The sequence below is a fragment of the Heteronotia binoei genome, chromosome 1, assembly GCF_032191835.1.
Source record: "Heteronotia binoei isolate CCM8104 ecotype False Entrance Well chromosome 1, APGP_CSIRO_Hbin_v1, whole genome shotgun sequence".
Lineage (NCBI taxonomy): Eukaryota > Metazoa > Chordata > Lepidosauria > Squamata > Gekkonidae > Heteronotia > Heteronotia binoei.
The window spans coordinates 245,537,345-245,561,333 of NC_083223.1; the positions used below are offsets into that span (position 1 = coordinate 245,537,345).

At 44.7% G+C, this 23,989-nt stretch overlaps 1 protein-coding gene across 1 annotated transcript in view; it reads right to left on the reverse strand.

The window, feature by feature from the left end:
• Positions 1-2,071: 2,071 nt before the first annotated feature.
• The window catches only part of OTOF (otoferlin), a 199,353-nt gene continuing 177,435 nt past the window's right edge, over positions 2,072-23,989 (reverse strand). The window contains exons 37-46 of the mRNA XM_060250592.1: positions 23,359-23,486; positions 21,872-22,042; positions 21,222-21,382; positions 19,418-19,560; positions 18,184-18,272; positions 14,024-14,122; positions 9,963-10,204; positions 7,113-7,291; positions 4,315-4,415; positions 2,072-2,454 (exon numbers count right to left, since the gene is read on the reverse strand). Of these exons, the coding sequence (XP_060106575.1) occupies positions 2,274-2,454; positions 4,315-4,415; positions 7,113-7,291; positions 9,963-10,204; positions 14,024-14,122; positions 18,184-18,272; positions 19,418-19,560; positions 21,222-21,382; positions 21,872-22,042; positions 23,359-23,486 (1,494 nt within the window). The 3' untranslated portion in view covers positions 2,072-2,273. The remainder of the gene's footprint in view (positions 2,455-4,314; positions 4,416-7,112; positions 7,292-9,962; positions 10,205-14,023; positions 14,123-18,183; positions 18,273-19,417; positions 19,561-21,221; positions 21,383-21,871; positions 22,043-23,358; positions 23,487-23,989) is intronic.

The following is a 23,989-nucleotide window of genomic DNA, read 5'->3' on the forward strand; positions in this document are numbered from 1 at the left end:
CTCATGAAACACACTTCCCTCAGGTGTAACAGAGCTGCAGGAGAAAGAAACAGAAAGGAATTGTGCTGGTTTCTTGAAAAGACCTGCTGCTCTCCATCTAACCCCCAGATCCTCCTCTGCCTGTTGCCTCCATGTTGCCATTGCCCTGACATCGCTCTCTGTTACTCCCTGTGACTGCTGGGGCCCCAGTGGTGGCTAGTCTTGTTTCCTGTGCTGTGGTGTCATGTGAGCACTGCCCTCTGGGTCTCAATGCCTGGGAAAGGCATACAAATGTTCAACAGGCAGCAAATACAGATGGACTTATTCAGTCATTTGTGGGTGTAGTCTCATGGGGTAGAGGCTATGAACAAGACACCTGCAGTCAACCCAGAAGAACCTTCTTTAGGAATCTCAAATCTATCCTTGCTAGTTTCCAGAGCACTGTGAGAGATGCAAGGAGGGGCAGATTAATGTTCCTGTGGAACAGAACAATGTAAACACTCTTAACGATGGGTGGTATCCATACACTACTGAGTCTTTTGTGTAGGCAGTAGGGCTCTCCCAGGAGCAAGAAGGCATCATTTACCTTGCTTCCTTGATCCTTAATCTTCTCTGTAGCAAAAACAGTGGACAAAAGTCCCTGCCAAATACAGGGATTAGCAGGTCCTTCAGACTTCCATGGCCTTTGGGAACCTGCCCCGCCTTGTCGTACCAATACCTGCTGGTATTGGTGCCCTCATAACATACATTTAAGCATTGCCCGTGCTGCATTTGATGAAGTCAAGATCCATTTTTCACACTTTCCCCTTTGCTATTTTGTAGGCTTTACCAGAACTCCCATTTTCATGCCCTTGCAATCCCTAAAGACCATAGTGGATGCTTTTTTATATCTGAATTTAGTAGCTCGGTGGAACGAAGTGCCTTATTTGACCAAGCAAAGGTGCTGTCATGACAAGCAAAAAAGAGAAAGATTCTGGATAGGGAATTAGGATTTGGGAATGGGACCACTGCTTATCTCTTCCTGACCCACAGGCCATGAAAAGTAGCTACTGTCCAAGTTGGATAGATAGACAACTGCTCCAGACAGAGTCTTCAGGGGTTACAGGTACTCTCCCAAATTGGCAGGTTGCCCTTTTCCCAGGAACTGTGACCAAAAATGGGAACTGTCTCCATCGCAGCCTCGGGGCTAGATAATCTGGATCCTCCCTCATCTATATTGCTGTTTCTCAATCTCAACCAAATTTCCAGGTTCTTCTGGAAGTCTGGATCATCAACAATCCTTTGTGAGAGCCCCATATGTGTATTTTTTGATAATGCGTAGCATTTATGAAGTGATTTCAAGTTGATCCAAATTATCTCGGTAACTTTCATAACCCCTGTAAGGTAGGTCCAGTTACTATTATTCCCCAATTGCAGGTGGGGTTGATGGCCTTAGGTCAAGTGAGAGTGGCTCATCTAGGCCACCCTGGAGTTGACAGAAGTGACCCTCAAACTGGGAACTTCCTGATTTGCAAACAAGATTCAAAACAGGCACTTCCTGATTTGTAACTCAGTCCATTGCAGTAGCTCTGTCCCTAGTGAAGATAACTCTCGTGGCCTGCTGCTGGTCAGCTGACTTGCCTTGTGTATTGTACCCATCACTGGAAGGTAAAGGGCTCTCTTCAATGGCCATGGAGCTCCAGGGTTGTGAAGGTCAATTTCTGTTTGAGTGAAAAACAGCAGAGAGCCAAGATGACAGGAACTGGGAAGGAGCTTTCTTATCAACAAAGGAAATGACATTGTCAGACAGCAAGCAGAGACCCAAAAATCTCTTAACCAGTTTTCAAACCTACAGAGAGAAGGAGATCTGGCCTTCAAGTTCCTAGTCCTCATGGAGGGATAAAGGGCCTCAATTATGTAAGTAAAACAGGAAAGATGGGACATGTCAAACTCACACAGAGCAGAAACTGTGGCCTGAGGCAGCTCCAAGCTCACCATTGGCTCAGTGGTGGAGAATGTTTCAGCTAAATCGCCTGTAGGAACAGACGGGAAAGGCCTCGTACAACAGCTGATCTAAGAGACGCTTCAGCTTCAAGACCTAGCCTGGGGTAAGAATCCAGATTTAAGGGGTTGACTGCTCCCCTCACCCCCATTCCAAGACAAAAGTTCAAAGCAAAATAAAATCTGAACTCCTCTTCTCCCACCCCGATTCCCAAAAGGAAACACAAGGAGGCCACAAAAGAGAAACACAAACGCAAGGCAGTGACCGAGAACACTGGGAGAACAGGGAGGGGAACCTGGGTGGGGCGGTTTCCTCATGCCCCCAAAAGCTTCTTGACCATGTAGCCAGGCATGGAATAGAGGAAGAGGCCAACCATGATGACCAGCAGGAGGGCCAGAACAATCTTGATGATGAGCCATTTGTAACGAGTGCAGATGAGGTACTTAATAGACTTGAGTGGGTTCAGGAACCAGATAAAGGATGTGTCCGGACGACTGCAGGGGGGAGGAAAGAAAGAAAATAATGCACAAGATTAGCAAGGGCAATGGCTCCTTCCAGGTGGATCTGGCCCCTTTAGGTCCCCACCTCTAACTCCTCCAACTACAGGCCTTGCTTGAAAAAGGCCTGCAGCTTAGTGGAAAAGTTTATTCTCCCTTTTCATTGCAGAGACAGCGAGGGTTGGTACTTTCCTGCTGGGCTGACTCCATAAACAAACCAAGAAGTCTCTGAAAGGCAATGGTTTTAGGCCAAGCCAGGGTCAGTTCCCTAGCTCTTGTCTGTGAGGTGCTCGACAACCCTGGCAGTTGAGCGCGCACTGTCTGCAAAAACTGGGTTGTCAATACATGGCCTGTGAACAGTTCACAGGGTTGTTTAGGCACCAATGAAGTCATGTGCAACTGGAGATACTCTTGACACAGAAACCCACGCAATGCTTGCTGAGGCTCAGGCTGGGACCTCCTGGTTTAGAGGTAGAATACCTCTAAATACCAGTTGCTGTGGGGAAGCAACAGGGGGAGGATCCCTGTTGTGGGCTGCCTGGGGGAATTTTGCTGGCAACCACAGGAAGCAGGAGGCTCAGCCAGATGGATTCCTCTTTGGTCTGATCCAGCAGGGTGTTTCTTAGAGCATGCCCAGTTCACAATGCCAGCCATTCTCTTTCCTCACCAAGATTTTTCCTTGGTAGGGTTCTTAATGTGACTTCAAATTCAGTTCAATTCCTGAACTGTGTGAGACAGCAGTAAACACAAGGGTGTTCTGGGGCTTTCACTGAGTAGTGACTCCTTGCCCTCATGCAACTGGGCTTGAAGGGAAGGGAATTTAATTACATTTTTGATCAACATGTTTTTCCTGTCTGCGCTGGGTAGCCTCTGCTGCTTATTGTGCTTATTCTGCCACTAGCTTTTCTGCTCATGCAAAGATCAGGGTTTTTCAATGAGCCTTTGTGAGAACAGAAACGGTCCTGGCAGAGGAAGCATGCTTTGCGGTGGAAACTGTCCAGCACACACAGAATGCGCTCACAGCATCCAAGCCAGCATCATTTATTTGATGTTTAATCTTACCTTTCTTCTATGGAGCTCAGAACTCCCCTGTGCAACAAAACTGTGAGGTAGGTAAGGCTGAGATATTGTAACAGATCTAAGCCTACCTAGTAAAGCTCATGGCAAAGTAGGATTTGAGCACAGGTGTCACTGCTCCTTTACAGGTGTCACACTGTTAACCCTCTTCTCTAGCCATTGCTACCACAGCTGGTATAAGAATCAAAGGGAATCCCTGCAATTCCTCTGGAGCTACCCACTCCCCCCACCATCATTACTGCTTCCACCATTCCCATCTGGCCCTATAGTGTGGCATGAGGCAGGAGAAAGAAGTACCCTGGACAAAGCGCCAGGCACCCTCAGGCCCCAAGGAGTTTCTTGACCAGGTAGCCAGGCATGGAGTAAAAGAAGAGGCCGACCATAAGGAGCAAGAGAACGAGGAGAAGAATTTTCAGCAGGAGCCAACGATACGTGTGCCAGATAAAGTACCGGATAGACTTGAGAGGGTTCAGGAACCAGATGAAGCTGGTATCTGGGCGGCTGGGGCAGGAGAGCAGGATGGGGCAAGGAGAAGGAAGAGAGCCAGGAAGTGGGGGGGGGAGGGGAGAGAGAGACAGGAAGACATGAATGGTGTCAATGGAGGTGGGAATGTTAAAGGCAACCTCCAATTCCTGGCATATCTCCCCACCCAAGACATACAGCTGCCATTATCGGTAAGCATCCCTGTTCAAGACAGGACCCCTCCCCCGCAAAGGTCTCCATTGGGGGTGTTTGATTAAAGAAAATCGAGAGTCACTTGCATAATTTCCCACCACTCACTTGGGTTTCTCCAATGGGTCGGGCTCGTTACGAGCCAGCCCGGCCGGGCTTTTCTCTGCTTCCTCGGCTGTCAGAAGGTGCAGTTCAGCTTCCACTTTCCCCTGCAGGGATCAGAATGAATATCACTCTGGGAACTAAGCAGCTGACAGAAAGAGGCACACGACACCATAGTTTCAACCAGCATCAGGACAGATGTGCTACCTGCTGAAACCCTGAGATCTGTTCAGAAGGCCATCTCTGAGCCAGATTGGCGCCAGATTAAGAGCCTTTTACTTGCAAAGGCTTTTAATAGCTGATTGGTTTTTTTGTTTTGCAAATCTAGTTTCCATTTTGAGTCATGTAGTTTTAATTGTTTTGAATTTTTAAAAAAATTGTATGCCACTTTGGGAATTTTTTAAAAATAAAAATCAGTCTATACATTCTCTAAATAAACACTTGGAACAGATATCTCCAGAAAACAAGTAGTCAGATGGGGGAACGAGAGTGTCGACAGTCCCTAACTGTCAATACCTGCACATAAACTCGGAGAACTGGAAGGAATCTATGATCACAAGACAAAAGCAGGGAAATCATTCCACCATTCCCTCTCTGATTAAACCACATATCCCAAGCCATGGCAGACGGCTGTAATTAGCAAATAAGATCTCAGATCAAAGTCTTGACTGTTGCTGGGATCCCTCCAGAGAATTCCCCCAGAACACAGGTGCCCCAAAGACTGCTGTATTCCCATTTTGTTCTCTCCACTGATGCTTTTTCCTTTCTTCCAAAAAAGGCAGGCTTACATGTTTACTTTCTCCTTAAAAAGGTAAAGGCAGTCCCATGTGCAAACACCAAGTTGTTACCGACCCATGGGGTGACATCACATCATGATGTTTTCTTGGCAGACTTTTTAAACTAGTAAAACTTGCTTAGGTTAAAATTTAATAAAAGTTTGGATTTCCAGAACTGCTATTTAGTATATATATGTGTGTGTGTGTGTGCATATATAATGTGGGAAGATATAATAGCATATACACCCAGACAACACAATCACTGGACCGAACAGCATTAACTACACCATCTCAGGCTCATTCACTTGCTCATCTTCCAGCATTATATATGCCATTAAATGCCAACAATGCCCTTCAGTTCTCTACATAGGGCAAACAGGACAAACCCTCCGCCAAAGGATAAATGGACACAAATCTGACATCAGGAATTACAGAACTGAGAAACCTGTGAGGGAACACTTTAACCTTCCAAAGCATTCAATGGGTGACCTCAAAGTAGCTTTTTTACTGCAAAGGAACTTCAAGAACAGAATGGAGAGAGAAATTGCTGAATTACAAATTATTATGAAACTTGGAACTAGCGCCTCCCCAGGACTGAACAGGGATATTGGTTTTTTATCTCATTACAGATGCTAAACCCACTCTCAGAACTTCAAGAACAGAATGGAGAGGGGAATTGCTGAATTACAAACTGTTATGAAACTTGGAACAAACACCTCCCCAGGACTGAACAGAGATGTTTTGGGTTTTTTTTATCTCATTACATATGCTAAACCCACTTTCACCAAGTAGGGCGATATATCCACAGTATTCCAATGTATTTCTCTTTTGGGATAGCGTATCAGAATAATGCTTTTGTATTGACGTACTCAAACAAGGGATATTGGCTGTTTATCTCATTACATTTACTAAACCCATCTTCCACTATATTTTAATGCATTTTTTCCTAATGGCAATCTAGAATGATGTATATATTTATGTTACATGTTAAAAGGTAAATTAGTTGGACAGGAAAAACTTCTGGGAAAGAAATGCCCTCTTTTTGACCCAGGCTTATTAGCAATAGAATAATTAACAGGCATTCTCACATTCTGACACGTTACTGTTTTATGGTTTCCCATGCTAATGCAACCCAGATCAAAGGTTTTCTGAATTTGTTAATTTTACTATTCTGCTATTGGATTTTAACTTTGTACCACTATTCCAAACCCCACCAGCTATGTGTGACTCTGCTTACTGTACCTCATTCCTCATCTGAAGAAGTGTGCATGCACACAAAAGCATATGTTCTGAATAAAACTAAGTTGGTCTTAAAAGTGCAATTGACTCCTATTTTGTTCTACTACTTCAGACCAACACGGCTGCCTACTGGGATATTTTTACAGGGTGGTTTGCGATTGCCTTCCCCAGTCATCTACACTTTCCCCCCAGCAAGCTGGGTACTCATTTTACTGACCTCGGAAGGATGGAAGGCTGAGTCAACCTGAGCCAGCTACCTGAATCCAGCTTCAGCGGGGATCGAACTCAGGTTGTGAGCAGAGCTTGGAATGCAGTACTGCAGCTTACCACTCTTAGCTACAGTCTGCATACTTTATATGAGAAGCTATCTCATATATACCGTACTTTAGTATATCTCATATATACTTTAGATACTATAGTATCTCATACTTTATATGAGAAGCTATCTAAATCTTGGGCTCTGGTAATACACCAGACAGAAAGTGCCAATAATCCCTGTCCTGAGCCTGGGTACAGGCGTTCATGTGCACTTGATATGCATAAGTTAAGATATATACTTGTGTAGGCCGTTTGGGTAACTTGTCCACCAGATCCTCCTTGCATCTTAACACATGCATTCTCAATTTTTCCTACCTGGCTGTTCCACCCCACCTCTCTTTTCCCTGCAGTCATTTTGCCTGGGCTCCTTTTCCAACGCCCTTGGTGCACCAAACAGTCCTTGGTGCAGGAGTTTCCCTAACCTCACTCTGCTCTGAGCAAAGATATTGACCCCATCCCCAGCTCCATTACCGTGATTTCAATTTCATCATTCTCGTCTCTTGCCAAAAAGGGCCACCAGCCCTTCACCCTCTTCTGCTTGAAGATGGAAATCATGGGCACTTCTGCCTCGCCAGTTCCCAACTCCATGCTGCATTGTTTGGCTGTCTTAGCGCCACGCGGGAAGCGATTCAAATCAAGCTCAATAGCTCCTGGAAGGAAGAAGAGAGCAATGTTGTTAGACCCTGTAGCAGGCAAGGCTAAAGTGGTGGCTGGTGGTGCTCCTGACCTGCTTAACACCCACCTTTTATACCCCTTTCCTCCCAGATTCTTCCCTTGTCTCAGAATCAACAGGAAATCTTGAGATACTGACATACTAAGCTACATTATACCAAGTCAGACCACTGGTCTCCGTAGCTCAGCATTCTCTCTTCTGACTGGCAGCAGCTCTCCAAGGTATTCAGGAGATAAAGGCCTTTCCTGCTACCTGACATCCTTAACTGAAGATGCCAGAGCCTGAAGCAGGGACGTTCTTTGTGCAAACCAGCCTTCCCCCTCCTCCAAAAAGGAATGTTTATTCACATACTCAAGCATCAAGATTCCTCTTTCTTGCTACCCCCTCCTTTTCCATGGAAAAACAGTTTTTCTAACTCCACTGCTCACTCAGCAGTATAGCACCCTATTTAGCTAGGGACAGCCCAGAAACAGAGCCAGGGTATGGGTTTCCTTATTGCCTCTAAACCCACCCACCCCCTTTGATGATGGGAACATATACAAGCTGAAGCAGCAGAAGTTCTTGCCTAAAGAAGGAAGTGAAAAGGGAGCTGGAAGATGGGCAGTAGATTTAGGGCAGACAAAAGGAAATACTACTTTACACTGAGAGTGATTAAATGTGGAATTTGCTGCCAGAGGATGTAGTGATAGCCACAGGAATGAACAGCTTTAAAAGAGGATCAGATAGATTCATGGAGGACACATCTATCAGTGGCTATTAGCCATGTTGGCAGAGGGGAACCTCCATGTTCAGAGGCAGTCAACTTCCGAATTCCAGAGCCAGGAGGCAACATGAGGGGAAGGCCTCAGCCTCTATGCCCTGTTGTTGGCCATCCAGAGGAACTGGTTGGCCACTGTGTGAGACAGGACGCTGACTAGATGGATCACTGGTGGGATCCAGTGGGTCTCTTTCTTATGTTCTTAGGTGCTTGTTTCTACTTTGGAGAGGCCTGTGGCTGTCCCAGCCCTTGAGAGACTTCTTTCCACATCGTGGAAGAGTGCAAATGCTGCCTTTCTTTTACCCTCCCACCAGCCTTGCAATTCAGGTTATGTGGAGAGAGTGTGTCAGCCCATGGCCACCCACCGAGCTTCATGATGTGGTATAGATTTGAACCCAAATTTCCTGGCTCTGTCCAACAATTTGAGCACTACACCACATAGCAATTGTGTGTATTTGTAAGCTTCTCTTCAAGCAGCTCCATGTTACTAGCAATAAGCACTGAAAAATTCCTGTATTTAGGAAGACCAAAAGTTAATTACTGCTGGGCATTTTCATTAGCACATTACATGCGAATGTACGACTGAACTCAATGAGATATCTCTATGAGTAAAACCTGCATCAGTTGATGTTGAAAAAGGCTGGTACAGTATATATATCCCCTTGCTCATGGTGATTGATGGCCCCACAGAAAAGTGCTCAACAGGATTTGGTTATCAGAAGGCATGAACAGGTAAATATTGGTTGAGTGCAGATACCAAAATTTTCATGGAACCCACTCAAAGCAAATTTTTCAAATGCTGATATGACTACATGACTTGGCCCTAGAAACAGAAGATATAACTTTTCTGCAAACATGATGGGAATAACTGGTGAGGCAAAGAATCCCAAAAATTCCTAATCCAAGCAACTGGGGAAGTTAGACTATAGGGAAGCCCTTTGCAGTCTTAAAACCTAGAATCATAGAGTTGGAAGGGACCTCCAGGGTCTAGTCCAACCCCCTGCACAATGCAGGAAACTCACAAATACCTCTCCCTAAATTCACTTCATTGCTGTCAGATGGCAATCTAGCCTCTGTTTAAAAACCTCCAAGGAAGGAGAGTTCACCATAAGAACATAAGAGAAGCCATGTTGGATCAGGCCAATGGCCCATCCAGTCCAACACTCTGTCACAGTGGCCAAAAAAATTATATATATACACACACACACACACTGTGGCTAATAGCCACTGATGGACCTCTGCTCCATATTTTTATCTAACCCCCTCTTGAAGCTGTCTATGCTTGTAGCCGCCACCACCTCCTGTGGCAGTGAATTCCACACGTTAATCACCCTTTGGGTGAAGAAGTACTTCCTTTTATCTGTTTTAACCTGACTGCTTAGCAATTTCATCGAATGCCCATGAGTTCTTGTATTGAACCTCCTGAGGAAGCCTGTTCCACTGAAGAACTGCTCTAATGGTCAGGAAGTTCTTCCTAATGTTGAGCCGGAAACTCTTTTGATTTAATTTCAACCCACTGGTTCTGGTCCTACCTTCTGGGGCCACAGAAAACAATTCCACACCATCCTCTATATGACAGCCCTTCAAGTACTTGAAGATGGTGATCATATCACCCCTCAACCACCTCTTCTCCAGGCTAAACATGCCCAGCTCCTTCAACCTTTCTTCATAGGACTTGGTCTCCAGACCCCTCACCATCTTCATTGCCCTCCTCTAGACCCGTTCCGATCATTTGGACTCGAGACCCAACCTGATCATTTATGATCCCCAACACAGAAGTCCCTGTCCCCATGAAACTCTGCTCTTGGGGCACCATCTCCGAAGCAGAGGGCAGCCATCTCCTCTCCCCCACCCCCATGCTATGACCCACAGTCAAGGCATTGTTACGCACCAAGGAAGTCATCAGCGGAAAAGTGGTCGGCATCCCACACCTGTAGCGTGAGTCGGGCCGGTATCTTGTACTCGGTCTCGTCCCAGGAGAACATAGACTCTTTCTTAGAGATGACGATCTTCTCCTCAGCTGCTAGATAGTCGAAAGGAAAGATATAGCGCCAGTTGAAGTTGCCCTCCCCAGTCAGGGAGTGGTAGTGGACATCTGTGTCCTGCTTGTCTTCTTGTTGCCCCTTCAGCCACCTGCACAGGCAAAGCCAAGGAAAAGGATGAATGCGGAGGTTGAGAAAGGGCGACCAGATATTTCTGCCACTGGTGATGCTCATGCAGTAAGGCTCTGCCCAGGCACTGAAGAGGGAGGGGCAGCTGGGAAGGGTGGTGGGACATACTTGCATGGAAGTCTGGTTAGTTGGCATTAGAAGGGAGAAGTCTTTCATCCAGTCTTGTCACATATGGCAGAGAGGTGTGGTAAGACCCCAAATAAGGGCCTTTGTAAGGGATGAGTCGATTTCCCCACCTCTGTAGGGATTTATTTTTTTATTCCAGGACTTTTGTTCTGACAAATGTTCTACTAAACTATGTGGAATTTTGAGAAGCAGAAACCAAGGAATAAAGAGAAGGCATTCCATCTCTCTTTTTTTTTGGGGGGGGGGGGGGATAGGGTATGAAGACCAAGAAAAGCACAGCCATGTGAATAGAAATCCCTTTCAAAATTTGCCTGTTGAAATTCTTAAAGATATATGTCTTGGGCACACGACAGGATAATTTCGAAGGGGATTCTTTCTACTTTATTTTTATTTGCATTCATATTGTAGCACATGGCTATGCTCTTTCTTGAGGGGCCTAAATATCAGGATTGCAGAAACACTTATCTGTGGGACTTCATTTTTCCCTGGAAGAGCTGCCTTTGGGAAGCTGGATCCAGACTGGATTGCAAAAATTGACTCTAGCAGGTTTTTGCAGTTCTTTCTAGTGTGAACTGTGGTAGCCGGTTTGTATCGGCGAGATAACAACAGCTGCATCATTGAAGATTTAGTGTTGTGTGGGGCCGAGCCTGAGCCGAAAGAGTAGGAGGTTGTTTTGTTGCCAGAAAGGGCAAAGATGAAAACCTTAAAAAAAAAAAAGCAGCTATGGTTGCCTGCTGTTGAGTATCTGAAACTGGCATCCACTTGAGGAGCAGTAAGGAACAAATTAATTTAATTTCCGATGCAGCTGTACTGCCATATTTAAAATATGATTCAAAGGCAGAATCCCTCTAACAAATTCTTGGAGAGTAACAAACACCATTTCCAGATTAGGGGCTGGTTTAGAAGAAAAGCTGCATCTGTGAAAGTGATCATGAGCCTGAAAAACACAAGCTGTTGAGAACGCACCAAAATCTATCAATGGACCTGGTCTGTCTTAATGTTTCAACCAGTCCATTGTACCATGGAGGGTCATGCCTGTCTCACTGCAACAGGGCTTGGGATAAAGAGGGCCCTAAATTATCACTAAGACTGCCCTGCCCTCCAAAACATGCAGCAGAAAAGCAAGCTTGACTCCAGAGACACACAGACATATACACACAGCCACCATTCCCCAGCCATGCCCCTGCTGCCAGGGGAAGGGGGAAAGGGGTTAGCAGAAGGAAAGCTCAAACCTGCACGCTGATGCCAAGAGCATGCAAAAGAGGCAGTGGGATGGCATTCCTCATTCACGGCGGGGAGAAGAAAACTGGACCCAGATTGATTACCTGGTCAGATATCCATGCTACCTTTGCCCCGATGAGTGATCAACCAACCCTATCCCAGGCAAACACATAGCTCAGGCTGGATTATCAAGGCTGGTTCTGGCATACCACAAAACTAGCCACCCTAGATCTCTAGCTCAATTTTGTTGAGCCTGTGGGCAGTTCTGGAATTTCTGAGAATGAATCCAATCACAAAATATTGGGAGGCTGCAAGTCATGCATCCTTCTGCATCAGAGGCAACTTTCTGAACTGTTGCTCCTTGCCTCCTGGGTTCTTCAGGAGTACTTCCTGTTCCTTTGAAATAGCAGAAAGCTAGGGCTGCCTCTCTGCTTTAGAAGAGGATGCTAAAGGGTGCACCTGTGGTGAGTGCAATGGCATTGCATTGGGGATGTTGGAACTACTTGACCCGAAGTTTATGGGAACACTCTGTCTTCTCACAGTGGAGACTCCACAGAATGACCACTTCTGAGCCTTATGAAGGGATGGAAGACCCCCAAAAAAGTTTGCTTGGTGACAAGCAACATTTATTGACTGGTCACTGGACTCTGCTGAAGATAGCACACTTATTTCAATGTTGCTCTTTCTAGCTACACAGAAAACTTTTCCACAGAGAATTGAGCTTGCAACACGCTTATGTTCTTGTGTGTCCTTATTAGCTCCACTGGTATTGTCCAAAATTTGAAAATTTGAATCAAAAGCTTTCTGGCTTAGCTATCATAACCTTTGTTGTTAGGCCGTAGAGTAGAGAAAGAAGGGACAAATATTGTTCCCATTGGTTCCTTCTGACCTGATGTGAATATAAAAGTTTACAGGTCAGACTTGGCCTGGACACCAGCCAGATTCTGGCTTTACTTATGTGGTTCCTAGTCTTGTTTTTGGGTCTCAGATCCTGGACTGCTTTGGATCTGGTTTTTCAGTCCACCTTCCCTTGGCTCTATCCTTCTGGAATTGGTACCTTCACCTCTTCACATGTGCATTTGCACTAGTAGTCCCTCAATGAAAGGAGAATGTCCTCCTCATGAATCCAAATGTCTATCCTTACAGAAGTTGGCTGAATGCAGCAATGAATCTGATGACTTTGCCTTCAGCACAGCACATTGGTCAAGGTTTCTTGATTAATCCATTCAAGCTCAACAGGGAGCTGGGAGGAACAGAGAAGTTATCAATCCAGTTCATACATTGTGTCGCAACTAACCCAGATTTCCCACTTAGAGAGCTTTAGCCACTTCTGTCTTAACTAACAAATGCTCCTGCATGAGGTACATATTTCCAAAAACCTCTTTTCCTCTCCGCATTTCACATTTTCAGACGTATACCCAAGCCATCCAAGGGGTATATCAAAAACGTAATGTACAGACTGACTAGACCAGGGTTGAGAGGGGTTCATATCAGATGACTCTGAATCTGCATTCTTTTTAAGGATGTCCGCGCTAACCCCCCTTCTGCTTGGGGATTTCTTTTTCTAAAAAATAAATAAATCCAAACAACAAAAAAGCAGCAGCCCTGTTCACAAGTTACAGTGAATTCACAGCCAGTGAGGTTTCTTTATATATGTGTCGAGTAATTCTTGTGTTCCATTCAACGCATGTACAGTTTAACATGGGATTTAAACTCACCTTTATTCAGGCCCTGGTCCCCAGTTTCATTTATAAATTGAATGCATGTTGGCTTTCTTGCAAACAGATGTGTGCATGTACATGTGTCCACTGTAACACATGAACAAGGCTATTGTCTGCATAGATGGACCAATATCCTAAGAGTTCCACAGATCTCCTGCTTGAACTCATTATGGAAAGAAGCCATGGTTGAAACCTGGTCTCTTTGTCTCTACCAGCAAGTTGCCATAAGCTATCAATTTGCTCTAGGTGCCCCAATGGGTAGTGTCCAGTAATGGGCAAGCAAAGGATCCGAGGGTAACTGCCCCGTGCATCCTCCTCCCCCACCAGACCAGACCCGCCCCAAGGAGGGGCCGTGCAAGAAGCATCCGTTGTCAATTACCCCCTGACATAGATGTCTGACATCTTCTCGCCCGTCATGAAAGCATCATCTTCCAGGACCACCTCATCGGTGTTCCAAATAATTACCCGCAGCTCATACCTAGCCGCCAGCATGGCGCGGACAGAGGCACACAACAGCAACAAAAACAACACACAGAACAAAAGAAGGGGGCAGAATAGAAAAGCAAAGTGTCCATTACTGACAGCCACAAGGAAAAGGAGACACTCTGTCCATGAGAAGCCCACCCTCTGCAAGGAGCACGGAGCCAGGCGGCCACACCACCACAAGAAGCTCACACACAGATAAGCTGGCCGGCTGGGTGAGCCGTACATACCCCCGGACAAAAATGTCACTGGATTTCTCGCCAGTGAAGTAATCATCGTCCTCCAGGATTACCTCATCAGTGTTCCACACTATCACTCTAAGCTCGTATCTGGCGAGGAGGAAGGGAGACAAGGGATGAGCCTGAGCGAAGAGGGGGTAAGGCTGCCTAATGCGGGTACAGGCTCCCCATTGGACACAGACACACAGACACACATTCTCTTTTTTAGGGCCTTCAGGGAATAGCTGAACAGCTGGAATGGGGCCACTGTGTTCTGGTATAACCTTGCTTTCTCTCAGCAAAACCCAAATTATACAGGGCCTGCAAATCAGAGCTCTTCCACCAGGCCTTCAAATGAGGCAGCGGATGTCGCCTTTTAGTGGCCTCCACCTCTCTGGCGACTGGTAATTGATGGACCTTGAGGCCTTACTGGCTGTGATTGCTGGAGCAGAGTCCTAAGTTGGTATCTCAGTTATTATATTGTAATTTTTAATCCTGTTTTAATTGCAATTTTAACTCTGTTGTAACCAGCGGTCATTTTGTACAAAAATAGGTGGTGGAGCTCATCCAAGGATTGTTATACAGCTGCAATACTACTCAATGGACAAAGAGGTGGAACTCTCAGAAGGAGGAGGAGGAACTCTCAGAAAGGTTCAGGAACTGTGCTCCTGTGAGCTCCCACTGAATCTGAGGCCTGGTTGTAACCTACCCTGAGCCCTCTTGGGAAGGGCAGGATTTAAGTCAAAGGAAATAAACAAACACACACACAAACAAAAATTAAGGCATCCTCTAGAAGTGGTGCAAGGATGTTAAAAAATTCAGACAGGTTTTTCCAGGGCCAGAGATGGGCAAGATGTAGTTTAATCAATGTAGTAGGGGCTTTGTGGTCGTCTAACATACTGTCTGGTTGATCCAAGTCCTGAACTGTATGGCTCAAGCTAGATTGATCTTTCCAGATTTGGAAAGCCAAGAAGGATGACCTGGAGACCCTTAAGAAAGGCAAATGTTGCTCTTCAGAGGAAGACAATGGCAACCCACTTCTGCTCCTTGCTTGACTTGAAAACCCTACGGGGTTGTCTGCAACTAGACAGCACTTTTCATCACCATCTGGTTCATCAAGTGCATTTTTTGCCACCAAGGAGGCCATTATTTAGATGTCCCCCTCCATTGGAATACCACAGCAATAGGCTAAGAAGATTCCTACTAGTCAGGTGGACATCATTTAATGGTTATCTCAGCCATATATAGAGAGCCAGATGGAAATGGAGCCAGATTCCAGGTGGCCATACTTCCTACTTTTTGAAAGCAGATTTGGGGACTAGCGCTCGGTCTCCCCTGCCGCCCCCCCCCCATTTCCAAAAGAGCAGTGTGGGCTAACTTTCCTGGAACTGGCCTATGGATGGTCCCCACCCTATCCCTTCAGGTAGGGGTCCCTGAAGTTTTGGCTGCATATGGAGCACAGCCAAATTTGAGGTTGAGGTCAAACCCCATTTTCTTATGAACTCATCTGCAGGAACTCATCTGCATATTAAGCCACACCCTCTGATGTCATCATTGTTTTGCACAGGGCTTTTTAAAAAGAAAAGGCCCAGCAGGAACTCATTTGTATATTGGGCCACAGCTCCCGACACCAAGCCAGCTGGAATTGCATTCCTGTGCGTTACTGTTCAAAAAAAAAGCCCTGCAAGCTTGTTAGGTGACCTCACACCAGTGTCTCAGCCTAACCTGCATTATAGTATTCTTGTGATGACCAAGAGAAGGGGAGAATTACATACACTTCTCTGAGCTCCCTGGAGGAACAGTGAAATAAAAAGATACTAAATAAATAGCCCATAACACAAGGAACAACTTTAAGTAGTATCCCCAACAGATGTGCTCCATTGTGGGGATGAGTACCATTCCAACATTTCATTCCTTTATTGTTCTCGGAAGCCTGCTCTATATTGTGCTTTGTGCTTCCTGAATGCCAAATTAACCAGGAGAATTTGTCAAATTAATTCTAGAATTAAATCAGGCATAGCTTCCTGGGTCTTTGTGTTCCTTCAGAGCATTTGCATTTTCCACTCCTGTGTTACTGATGAGCATGTGTGCATTGACAAAGCAAAGCACTTTGAGTGTATGTATGGCTGCATCACTAGGCACACATGTATACCAGTGGACTGCTGAAAACACAGTTCACAATCATGATACAAGTCATGCCAAGACACCTTCTCTGCAGATTTTTTTTTACAAATATCCATGAATAACTAGAAGGGTAAACATTTGTATTTAATTCAGAAATTAAAAAAAGAAAGAAACAGTGGACTTCCACATGAAAACAGTTACCTGGAAAGCCAAGATCCACCAGAAATTCAGATGAGGAAATTTTGAATGTATCCCTCCTCCACTGTCATTTCAAAGAGAGCCTGAACAGAAACTTTGCATACACAGTCCTAACCTCATCCTCCCTCTTACCCAGAGCTGATTCTCAGCCATTTGATAGCATGAAGTCAATACTGAGAAGATCCCCCCACCCAATTTCCCTGTATTCCAGTATGGGAGAAGTCTGCAGTGAGATGGTGTCCTGCAAAAAGTCTGAACACTGAATCAAGTCCTAACCTCATCCTCCCTCTCACCCAGACCTGATTCTCAGTCATATTTGATAGCATGAAGTCAATACTGATTGATAGCATGAAGTCAATACTGATTCTCAGCCCTATTTGATAGCATGAAGTCAACACTGAGAAGAATCCCCCCCACCACAATTTCCCTGTATTGGGAGAAGACTGCAGTGAATGGTGTCCTGCAAGAAGTCTGAAAACTGTGTCATCAAGAGGATTGGATCCAAACTAACTTTTCTGCTCACATCAGGCACTTCCATTAAACATCCCTGCCACCCCCTCCCACTGACCTCCCCAAAAAGTTGCTCCTGTGGAACAGCATATCTTTAGGAATGCAGCAGGAGAAGGACTTGCTGGAAGTTACCCCATGCCTCCTGCTAGAAGAAAATTTAGTCTGGATCCAACCTAGTGAGTTGCCCCCTCCAGATGAACTAGAACATTTGCAAAATTATTGTCACCTCCATGAAACTGCACAGGGTTATCCTTACCAAGCCAATAAGGCCAGTGAAAAGCAACCCTTCCTCTCCAAGCTGCTTCACCAGTTACCAAATTCCCACAAAGAAGTTGGCTCCCTGTAGAAATCTGGAAACAGGTGATGTAGCCCTCAGAGGGTGATTTTCAGAGACATATGCAACATATATCCATTGCTCAGACAGTCATCTACATTTTCTTACGCCCATACCAACTATGATATTTTATATTACTATAGCAGTTTAGATCATGAGAGCTGCTTAAGAGCCAAAGAAAAGCACAGCAGCCAAATGTCCATATACTCCAAAATCCCATTTCCTACCATGGCCAGCCAGATGATGCCAAGAAACCCACAAGAATGGCATGAAAGTATTAATGACCCTGCCATAGCTGGCTCCCAGAATTTGCTTGTCTTTGAACATGCAGGGTACAAGCATCCATCATGGCCACTAGGTGTTGAAAGATATACCCACCTCCATGAATTTGCCTAGTTCTTTTTTAAAGCCGTCTATAGCAATGGCCCTCAATACAGTGTGCTGGTGAACTGCAAAGGTTATTTATGCATCATATATATAAGTATTTCCTTTGGGTTGTTCTGAATTTGCTGTGCACTGTTTTTTTCTAGTGACCTTGAGTTATGTAGCATATGATATGATGATATATGATGCAAAGTATAAGATGATATATGATGCAAAGTAGGAGAACATAACTTCTGTTCTCCTTCTACTTTGCATTATATATCATCATATAGCTCTCAGTCATATGCCCTTTGTTGTTCCTCGCCCCCAGCTAAAAAGCCCCAAAGGCTTTGGCCTTCCCTTTTATGGAAGGTGTGCCAACATTTTACCGAAGCCCAATATCCATGATAAGGGACTTTTCTAACGATCTCTCCTCTCTGTGCATGACCTACTCTGGCCCCTTCAGTTATTAAACACCACCTTACACACTCACTACCAACTTCCATCTTTGGTCCTTCCTACACCATCTATCCTTCCCTCCCTTCTGCTCCTGTATGGTCTTCATAGGTTCCAGCACAACTCAGCCACAGGGACCTCAAGATGAAGTTCTCCCTCTCTCCCTCCTTCCCCAGCAGAGAATTACTTCTTTGGCTTCCTTGGTGAGATGTCAATAGCTGGACCCGGTGCCGGCATGTCCATGGGGAACATGTCTACCCACAACTCCAGTCGTCCCTGCAACAGTAGAAAGATCTGATTAGTTGCTCCTGAGCGCCCCAAGATCCTTTTTGCCTCTCAACATGTTGCCCTTCAGTTATGGCAGCTCCATGCCTCTGAAGCTAACACCATCTTTGGAGATCTCCTTTAATTGGAAGAACTTTCTTTTCCAGAAGGTCTTTAGGTTACACTGATGGTAGGTGTTGCTGGTTCTGTTTACAATTTTGTTTCTGATTGTGACCATAATTTCTGTTTTTTTCTATACTTATAATGGCATTTTATTTTGCTTATTGGTTTTATTATGAATGTTTTTTGTGTTTGAAATATGCTGCAAACCATTTTGAGTACCCTTTTGAGTACCATTTTGAGTCTAAAAAGCCATAAAATAATACATTTTTGGTTTGGTTTCCAACACATTCCCAAATCATCCTTGTCGCCCTAACGATAAAAAGGTTCTGAGATTAAAAACATCAGGAGAGTCCTGGAGGATCAGACCATCTATTTACTGCACCATCCCATTTCCAACAAAGGCAAGGCAGAGTCTTCCAGGAAACCCACAAACAGATTGTGAAGACAAGAGACCTGCACCATTGCCCTCCAGCACCTAGTATAGCCTCTGAAGTTGGGAGGGGGTTCCATTTAACAATGGTGACCAACAGCCGCTGATAGAGTTACACTCTTCCATGTAACTATCATATCCCTTTCATATCTGCCTAGGTCAGAAGTGGACAAACTGCGGCTTGGGAAACACATGTGGTTCTTTCACACATCTTGTGTGGCTCTCAAAGCCCCCACTACCCCATCAGTTGTCTTGGAGAAAGCATTTCTTTCTTTAAATCACTTCCCCATGCCAAGTCATTTAAAGTTAAAGTTAAATGCATTTAAAGTTAAAGTTGCTTTCCTTCCTTCCTTCCTTCCTTCCTTCCTTCCTTCCTTCCTTCCTTCCTTCCTTCCTTCCTCCCTTCCTTCTCTCAAATATCTGATTCTTGTATTTTTAGGCTCTCGAACATCTGATGTTTATTCTATGTGGCTCTTACATTAAGCAAGTGGCCACCTCTGGTCTAGGTCAAAGGTCTACATCTTGTGGTAACATTTGAATCATGCTACTGAGGGCTAAGATAGAATCAAGAATCTTGGGTGTGAGGCTAGACTTGGTCAGGTACCTGTTCAATCCCTGGCTTGTCAGGGTTGAGCAAGGGGCGTGTTTCCACGTGCTCAGGCACAAGCTTGCAGCCCACACGGGGGATATCTTCCCAGTGATGCAACACCGTCAGTGCCAGATGCTCATCTGTTTGTTTCTTCTGACCTGCAAGCACAAATTCCTTCTATGGAATCAAGCTGGCTAGTACAATATTATCTCTTCTGACTAACAGTGTGGTCTCCAGAATTTCAGGCAAATAATGGTCTTTCCCAGTATCTGCCACCTGAGATCTATTGAATGACAATGCTACAGACTGAATTGGGACAGTCCACATATAAAATTTATGCTCCAAAATGAAGCCACAGCCCCTCTCCAAGAGCACAGCATAAAGAAATACCTACTTGCTTCACCAGAACTCATACATATATGACTTTTGGAACACTGCTCTCTGGTTATGATTGAACATGGTATGCATAATGAAATCATGACAAGCCAAATTCTGCGTTAAATCAGGGGGAGAATTTATATGTATTGGGAATATCGAAATGCACACTCCTGTATTCTTATCTTTTTCTTGTTTAAATTAAAACTTCATTGGTAGTTTTTAAAAATTACCTTCTATGTAGCTCTCATGTATTTCGTTACATGCTCTACGCAGGGGTGTCAAACTCATTTGTTATGAGGGCCTGATCTGACATAAATGAGACCTTGTCAGGCCAGGCCATGTTGGGCTGGGCCATGTGTACCTATTTATGATTAGGTAGCAAAGATATAAACTTTATACAGGACACAGACAAACACAATTAAATATATATATTTTAAAAAACCAAACTTAAAACATGCTTAAAACGTTAGTACTCATTGGTCTTAAAGGTGCTTTCTTTGTACCTCTCCTGTGCAATCCAGGGAACTTGGCAAAAGAAGCTCTGGTTCTTTCCTTCCCTCCCCAGGGGATCATTTGGAGAAGGAGTTTCAGCCAGTAGAAGGAAGAGAGGCTTGACACAGTAGCTCTGCTGTGCAATTGAGAGAACCTGGCAAAGCAAGCTCTACCTCCCCCCTTCTTCCTCAAGGGAGGAGCCTCAGTCAATGGAGACAATAGAGGCTTTGCTCTGCAGCTCCTGTGTGATTAAGCAAATCTTGCATAGCAAGTTGCTATCAGAAGCAAGCAATAGAGAGAGAGAAGGAAGCAGATGACAGCCAGTTGCTCGGTGGCCTGATAGGAACCCTCCAGGGCCACAAGTTTGACACCCCTGCTCTACAGGGTCATACTGACACTGCCTATTATGTGAGATACAATATCTAATTGGCAATGGTCCTCTGTATCCGTAATGACAAAGGCCCCATCCTTACAAAAATATCCCATCCTCTTTTTCAAAGTTTGTTAAATAACCTGTTTTTCCTCTTGCCATCAAATTATGCCAAGCCTGTTATGTATTCTCAATGTCTTTGATTACCAGCTCTTCAAATTCTTTAATCTTCAAGTCATTATGGGATAAAATAAATGCTGATTGAGATTTCTGGCTTTAATTACCTCAGTTCAGACTATCTGTGTCATCTTCTGTTATAGTTTGTACACCATTTGAATGAGGGGCTGGCATAAAAGAATGACCTTTCCAAGGAACCTACCTCTCGTAATCAGTAAATATTTGATTTGTCAAATTAATCAGCAACTGGTTAACATTTTTTTTCCCTGTGTGTGTGTGTGTGTGTGTCTGTATCTGATGGCTTTGGCATAATTTAACAGAAGGAAAGAAATACTGAGAAGAGAAGCTCCTCAGCCAAAGGTTTCAGTTGTGCCCTCACAACTCAAGCCAAAGCCCACTTACCATTTTCATCCTCCAGTTCTGTGGGGCCAGTGAAGACTCGGTTGACAACCTTCACTCTGCCACCAGGACCATAGTGGGGACCATCAAGTTTACCCTCTTTGCATAGCTTGGACAGAATCTGAGTGGGCTTTTGGGGGTCTCGCCAAATATTATAACCATGACTGTGGAGAAAAATAGAAGACAGTCAGAGAGAAGGTCTGAGATACCTAGTTCCTTAACTAGTCCATCATTCAGTCCTTGCAAGCCCTCATAGACCAGTACATCTCAATCTCATATGCTTCAATGGTCCCAGCTTTACATAAACACCCGTCACATTACCAACAATATCTTAAAATAATCAACAAAGCCTGTTGTTTTCTGAAGTAAATTTCACATGAAAGGCCCCAGACTCTATATCAAAGTCCAGAGCGCTAATAGAGTATGAATCTGCTAATGAATCTGGACAATATCCAAAGCAGAATTATGTACATTTTAAGTCTTGTTGGACTGTGGCCTGTCATGTGTCCTAAGGGAGGTATCCCTAGCAGCCATCTTGGCTTCAGTCACAGAGACCTAAAATGGTCACCATAGGAGATTAACTGCAGACAAGCACAAAACCTAAGTACCACCACATACAGCTCTGTGGGTCAAGAACAGGTAGGTATTCTTACATGGAGTAGGTACCGGAGAAACCACAAGTTGCCCTGTGCTTGCTGTAGTATCGATTCTCCAGGTCTATCTTTGTTTCGCCAATCAGATCATCGGAGCCCACCAAGTCCCAATCATAGATAGCCACTGTCAGCATAGATTCCATAGGGAATGTGGCCTCAATATCAAATGACCTGAATGTGAGGAGATAAAAATTTGAGATTGTGACAGACCTTGAACCAGAACTTGTGGATTGATTCTTCCATGTGCTGAGGGAGAGCAAGTATACTGGTAGTGATCCTTATAGGGACCCAAAGCAGTGATCATATTAAGCCATTTTCATCTGAGCTACACAGGCTTCCAATCTGTTTTCAAACTAAACACACATGACCTTGAAACCTCCTAAATGATTTAGGCCCAGAGCATGTGATTGTCTGCCTCCATTTGTATTAGCACACTGAGGCTTGAAATGTCTCGTGGAGGCCTTCCTCTGGGAATCTTGGCAGAAGTTTGGCAGGTGGGAACCCAGGGGAGGGTGTCTTGGGCTGTTTCTCCCTCCCAGTTGTAGACTTCCTCCCTCCAGAGTGGTGAATGACGATTTCCCTGAAGTTCTTCAGCATGAGTTTGAGGATCTGCTTTTCCAGATTATCATTCAACTGGATTAATGAATACTCCAGGGGCAGTAGATAGTTAGCACTGCTGAAAATGGTTTGCTATGTGATGTTTGGATGTATTGGATTTTCACTGTATTTGACTGAGCATGCTGAAAGTCACCTTAGGGAGTTTTTGCATAGGAAGGAAGGAAGGAAGGAAGGAAGGAAGGAAGGAAGGAAGGAAGGAAGGAAGGAAGGAAGGAAGGAAGGAAGGAAGGAAGCAAGCTATCTTATATTGAATCAGATCATTGGTCCATCAGGGTCAGTATTATCTACTCAGACTGGCAGCAACTGTCCAGGGTCTGAAGTCTTTCACATCACCTAACTGCTTGGTCCTTGTAACTGGAGATGCTAGGGATTGAACCTGGGACCTTCTGCATGCAAAGCAGAGGCTTTTCCACTGAACCACATCTCTGTGGGATCAGGGTTGGTTCAAGATGTTTTGGCATCTGAGGCTAAAAAAAGCAAAAATGCCCCTTTGCACTCTTGCCACCAAAAATGAACATATCCCCATAACTGACAATTATATCCCATAACTGGCAATTTGTGGCCATTTAAATCATACTCCTTCTATTTGCTACAAGCAGGGCTTTTTTTGTAGAAAAATCCCAGAAGGAACTCATTTGCATATTAGGCCACACCTCCTGACATCACCATTGTTTTGTGCTGGACTTTTTTGTAGAAAAAGTCCAGCAAGAATTCATTTGCATATTAGGCCAACCCCCTGACACCAAGTTAGCCGGAACTGCATTTCTGTGCATTCCTGCTCAAAAAAAGTCCTAGTTACAAGATAGGTCTGGCCACGGTTGGGGGTTTTGTGCTATTCCGCAACACAAACATCGGTAAGGCTCCCTTACTTTCCAAAGACTGGGTTCAGCTGCTTGGAGATGTAGTTCTCTTTGTCCTTGATATCTGTCTTTCCCAGCTTGATGACAACATAGGGATCAGCTTTCCCATTGATGTCAGCAGGATGCAGATCGGTGGCCTGCAACAGAAACCACACCATCACTTGAAACTCATTGCATGCCACATCCTAGAGAGCCATATTAAAAACAGATGGCACAATCCCACTACCCAGGGGGGCAGTCTGAAGCCACAACAAATCCTGTTTCTGATCCTGCTGTATCAACAGAAGTAGTGTCCAGATTATGCAAAGTGATGGTATCACTTCACTCTGCTCTGGTTAGACCTCACCTGGAGTATTGTGTTCAGTTTTGGGCACCACAATTTAAGAAGGATACAGACAAGCTAGAAAGTGTCCAGAGGACAACAACAAAGATGATGTGGGGTCTGGAGACCAAGTCTCACCATCTTCGTCGCCCTCCTCTGGACCCATTACAACTTGACTATATCCTTCTTAAAATGACGCTGGAGGTCCCTTCCAACTCGAGGATTCAATGATTCTGTGATTATGTGTCACATGAAGAAGTATCACATGAAGTATGATTATGTGTCACATGAAGGAGAGCTAGTTTGGTGTAGTGGTTA